The sequence below is a fragment of the Mesoplodon bidens genome, assembly GCF_964165515.1.
Source record: "Mesoplodon bidens genome assembly, chromosome: 4".
Taxonomy (NCBI): domain Eukaryota; kingdom Metazoa; phylum Chordata; class Mammalia; order Artiodactyla; family Ziphiidae; genus Mesoplodon; species Mesoplodon bidens.
In genome coordinates this window covers 135,405,221-135,409,851 of record NC_138160.1, presented here as the reverse complement: position 1 = coordinate 135,409,851, position 4,631 = coordinate 135,405,221, and the positions used below count along the sequence as shown (strand labels likewise).

The 4,631-nt window shown below is 47.9% G+C and overlaps 1 protein-coding gene across 1 annotated transcript; it reads left to right on the top strand.

Annotated features, from left to right (window-relative positions):
* The first annotated feature begins 1,792 nt into the window (after positions 1–1,792).
* On the top strand, positions 1,793–4,408 carry GARIN3 (golgi associated RAB2 interactor family member 3). The gene is made up of 2 exons (XM_081232632.1): positions 1,793–2,919; positions 3,821–4,408. Exons 1-2 carry the CDS (start codon positions 2,143–2,145, stop codon positions 4,298–4,300), a joined length of 1,257 nt encoding a protein of 418 aa, XP_081088758.1. The 5' UTR covers positions 1,793–2,142; the 3' UTR covers positions 4,301–4,408.
* The last annotated feature ends 223 nt before the right edge of the window (positions 4,409–4,631 follow it).

Here is a 4,631-nt window from a genome sequence, read left to right as displayed (position 1 = left end):
AGACATATACCAAAATGTTCATAGCAGCCCTATTTACAATAGCCCGGAGCTGGAAACAACCTAAGTGTCCATCATCGGATGAATGGGTAAAGAAGATGTGGCACATATATACAATGGAATATTACTCAGCCATAAAAAGAAATGAAATTGAGCTATTTGTAATGAGGTGGATGGACCTAGAGTCTGTCATACAGAGTGAAGTAAGTCAGAAAGAGAAAGACAAATACTGTATGCTGACACATATATATGGAATTTAAGAAAAAAAAATGTCATGAAGGACATAGGGGTAAGACAGGAATAAAGACACAGACCTACTAGAGAATGGACTTGAGGATATGGGGAGGGGGAAGAGTAAGCTGTGACAAAGTGAAAGAGCGGCATGGACATATATGCACTACCAAACATAAGGTAGATAGCTAGTGGGAAGCAGCCGCATAGCACAGGGAGATCAACTCGATGCTTTGTGACCGCCTGGAGGGGTGGGATAGGGAGGGTGGGAGGGAGACGCAAAAGGGAGGGGATATGGGAACATATGTATATGTATAACTGATTAAATTTGTTATAAAGAAAAAAAAAAAAAGAAAAACTCAAAATAGAATTACCATATGATCCAGCAATCCCACTCCTCTCCTGGGCATACGTCTCAACAAAACTATAATTCAAAACATACATGCACCCCTATGTCATAGCAGCACTATTCACTATAGCTAAGACATGGAAACAACCTAAATGTCCACCAACAGATGAAGGGATGTAGATAGAAGATGTGGTACGTATATAAAATGGAATACTACTCAGCCATAAAAAGAATGGAATAATGCCATTTGCAGCAACATGGATGGACCTAGAGATTATCATACTAAGTGAAGTACATCAGAAAGAGAAAGACAAATACCGCATGATATCACATTTGTGGAATCTAAAATATGACACAAATGAACTTATCTACGAAACAGAAAGAGACTCACAGACATAGAGAACAGACTTGTGGCTGGCAAGGGGGTGGTAGGGAAGGGATGGATTGGGAGTTTGGGGTTAGCAGATGCAAATTATTATATATAGGATGGACAAACCACAAAGTCCTACCATATAACACAGGGAACTATATTCAATATCCTGTGATAAACCATAATGGAAAAGAATATGAAAAAGAATATATATATATATATATATATATATATATATATATATATATACATATACATAAAACGGAATCAGAAATTAACAGAAGAAATTAACACAACAGAAATTAACACAACATTGTAAATCAACTATACGTCAATAAAAAAGAAGAAGGAAAAGAAAAAATATAGAGGCCAAGGTTGGGTTACCTTTGTGGGGAGGGAGCATGAAGAAGAGGGGCTGGCAGGGTTCTATTTCTTGCTCTGGGTGGCAGCTACAAGGGTGTTCACTTTCTTGTTACTCATTAAGCTATATATTTATGGTTTGTGCACTTTCATGAATGTGTGTTATATTTCACAATAAAAAGTTTCTAAAACTGTAAAAAAATATAAATATAAAAAGTTAGCCTCCTTGAAAAGAGAAGATGGGTGAGAAAATTCTCCATATCCTGGAAATGACAGTACCAATGGGACTCTGACAGGTAGCACTCTTTCTAAGTTCCTGCCAGCACTGTGCTATATACGCTGCGGGCACAGAGAACAGCAATCCCCATAGGATGCCTGCCCTTAGCAAGTACACGGTCCACTTCCAGGATTTTATCCCCAGGACATCATTCAGCAGAAGCACGAAGATGATCCCTGCAGGGAGATTTGTAACAACAACAAGACTGGAAACCACCCAGATATTTACAAAAGCAGGAGGGTTTTCTCAACATTTTGATTAGAAAGACTATCCAGCCTACCCACACCTATACCCTGGCAGGGTCAGCCTGTTCCCTATGGACGTGGTGGTTGGTTTAGGGGGAGGCTGGTGAGCCTGCCCCAAGGGGGTGGGGGCTTAGAGGCTCAACAAAGGGGTGTGTGATGTGATGGTGACGGGTCACAAAGGGCTTGCGGTATAAATAGGGTCGGGTCAAGAGACTCTGGCAGAGTCCTGCAGGGAGGTGACGAGGTGCTTTCGTTCCCTCTCTCTCCGAGACTCAACTTGTGGCTGGTGGCTCTGTCTTGAACGAAGAGAGCCATGAGCAGTGAGAGTTTACCTCATTACACGGCCAATAGCTACTGTTCAGTGGGGGTGTCGAGGACCTCCATGGGGGTCCTGCAACGACAACTGTACGAGGGAGGAGAGTATGACATTTTCAAGTACGCTCCCATGTTTGAGAGCGACTTTATCCAGGTCAGCAAGAAAGGAGAACTGATTGACCTAGACAACCGCGTCCGAAGGGTGACTGTGGGCGTCGCATCCACCAGCCCCCTCTTCCCACTACCTGACGTCATGCTGCTGGCCCGACCAACGAAAGTCTGTGCCGGGATCACCAAGGGGAGAGGTTGCAAGCCCGTGAAGACCCTAGAGCTCACCAGGCTGCTCCCCTTGAAGTTTGTCAAGATCTCCATCCACAACCGTGAGAAACAGCAGCTGTGCCTGAATCTTGCTACCGGCCGGACTTTCTATCTGCAGCTGTGCCCCTCTTCCGATGCACAAGAAGACCTCTTTTCCTATTGGGAAAAGCTTGTCTATATCCTGAGACCACCGGTAGACAGTTACAGCAGTACCCCGATGCTCCAAACTGGAGATGCAGCGACTACAGAGGATGCCAAAATCCTAGTGGTAAGCACCTACAGGGACTCAAGAACACGGGGCAGGGTGCTTTGGGAGAGCAGGGCAAAGCTGGTCCTTCATAGCCTTTGGTGCTCTCTGAGACTCGCCTGGGAAATACCTTCTACTGTTGAAAAGGGTCAGGGACAAACGAGCTATCACTATGGGAGTCACCACACTGGAGAGGTTCCGAGTGCTTCTCCACATTGTCCCACGAGGCCGAATTTCAGAGAGACCTTAGGTATCATATCGGCTGCACTGGTCTCATCACCAGGGCTGTAATCCCTCCTACAGCATCCTGGCTGTCTGGTCTCTTCTTGAACACTTACCCCAGCCCAGGTAGTCTCATCAGTTGTGGAACATCATTCACAGTTAGGAAGTCCTTCCTTCATTGTGTCTCCCCGGGACTCCGACATGCTGATTCAAATCAGCCCAACCCGTGTAGTCACCAAAATGTAGAAGGTGTGCATCCCTTGACCCAGGAACCCCACTTCTAGGAATCTGTCCTGCAGAGAGAGAAGCACAAGGGTATAAAGTTAAAGTGTACATCATCATGGAGAATTGTATCAGTGCTCTCCCTGACCCTGGGACTGTTCAAGTACAGTGGAGTGGCCGTTTGACAGGGGTGCAGTAGATGGGGTCTTGCATCCAGTGGGAGCTTAGACTGGGTGATTTCAAAGGTTATTCTAAGTATAAGGCCTTGAGTTGCTCAGCTCCAGGATGAGAGAGGAGCGGACAGTTCTGAGCTCACTTTCTGTCATCTCTATCTTACCTGTCTCTCCTCCCCTTGGCTCAGACCACAGAGCTCCACAGAGAAAGGGATCAGGATGAGGTTGGGCTTCACAAGCTTCGTGACGTGACTGGAGCCACGTCTTGTGCTTATGTGGGGGGAGAGGGAATCCATCATGCCCCCCATGGATCAACTGCAGCCCTGAAAGGCGCCGAAGGATCGGCGGCAGGGATGACCGTGGGCCTGGCGGGAGCCACCATCGAGGATCCAGGAGAAAGCGGATCCGGCCAGGCCACTGCAGGTGCTGCCAGCCTATCCCTGCAGGACACGAACCTGGTCTCGGCGGGTGTTGCCAGCACATCCTCGACGGGGGCAGATGGTCCAGAGAGCAGCATGAGCATGGTGTTGCCAGCTGCAGTCACGACCAGCAAGCCTGCTGCTGGAAGAGCTGAAGGGAAGGTCGCAGCCCCCGTGGTCTCCACCTTGCAGAGCGAAGGCTACACGTCTGAACGGGATGGAAGCCAGAAGGTCTCCCACCCCAGGGATGAAGCCTGGAAGGAAAAAAAGGAAAGAAGGACACGTCTTCATCGAGGAAAAGTTCCCATCACCGCAGGACACGTGAAGGTCACCACAGGACAGGAGGGGACAAGACCCAGAAATCATCCTCCCACTGGTCCTTATCCGGCCATGGAAACTCAACAGTTGACAAAGGAGGGGAGGACAGCTCTCAAACTGGGGAAGAGCCAGTCCGCCACCAGTTCAGGGAGTCTAAGTATGATCCTCTCCTTCTTTAGGAGGTTCGGACTCATTCTGGTTCAGAAACAATGGTCACACTTGACCATTGAGAGGTAGACGTCGTGGCTAAGACGGTAGGTAATTCCTACTTTCTTTAACAAAGGAAACCATACAACTCCAAAAGAAATGCTATCTTGTGTTTTCTATGTCCCCTCGCCTGGTAGTGACTTCACAGTGACTTCTCTGATGCGAATTGTGCTTTGGCCTGAGACCCCAGCCTCCAGTCAAGCAGGACCCCCACCTCCCACCCACGCCCAGCAGAGCCAGCATTAGTGCCCTGCCTTGCCTCAACCCCTTTCTGCCTTTGGTTTCCCCAAGACTATGGCTGCAAGTCACAGACTACGGGCTGGGAAGCATCACCACCAGCATGTCCCCATGCCCTTCCTTT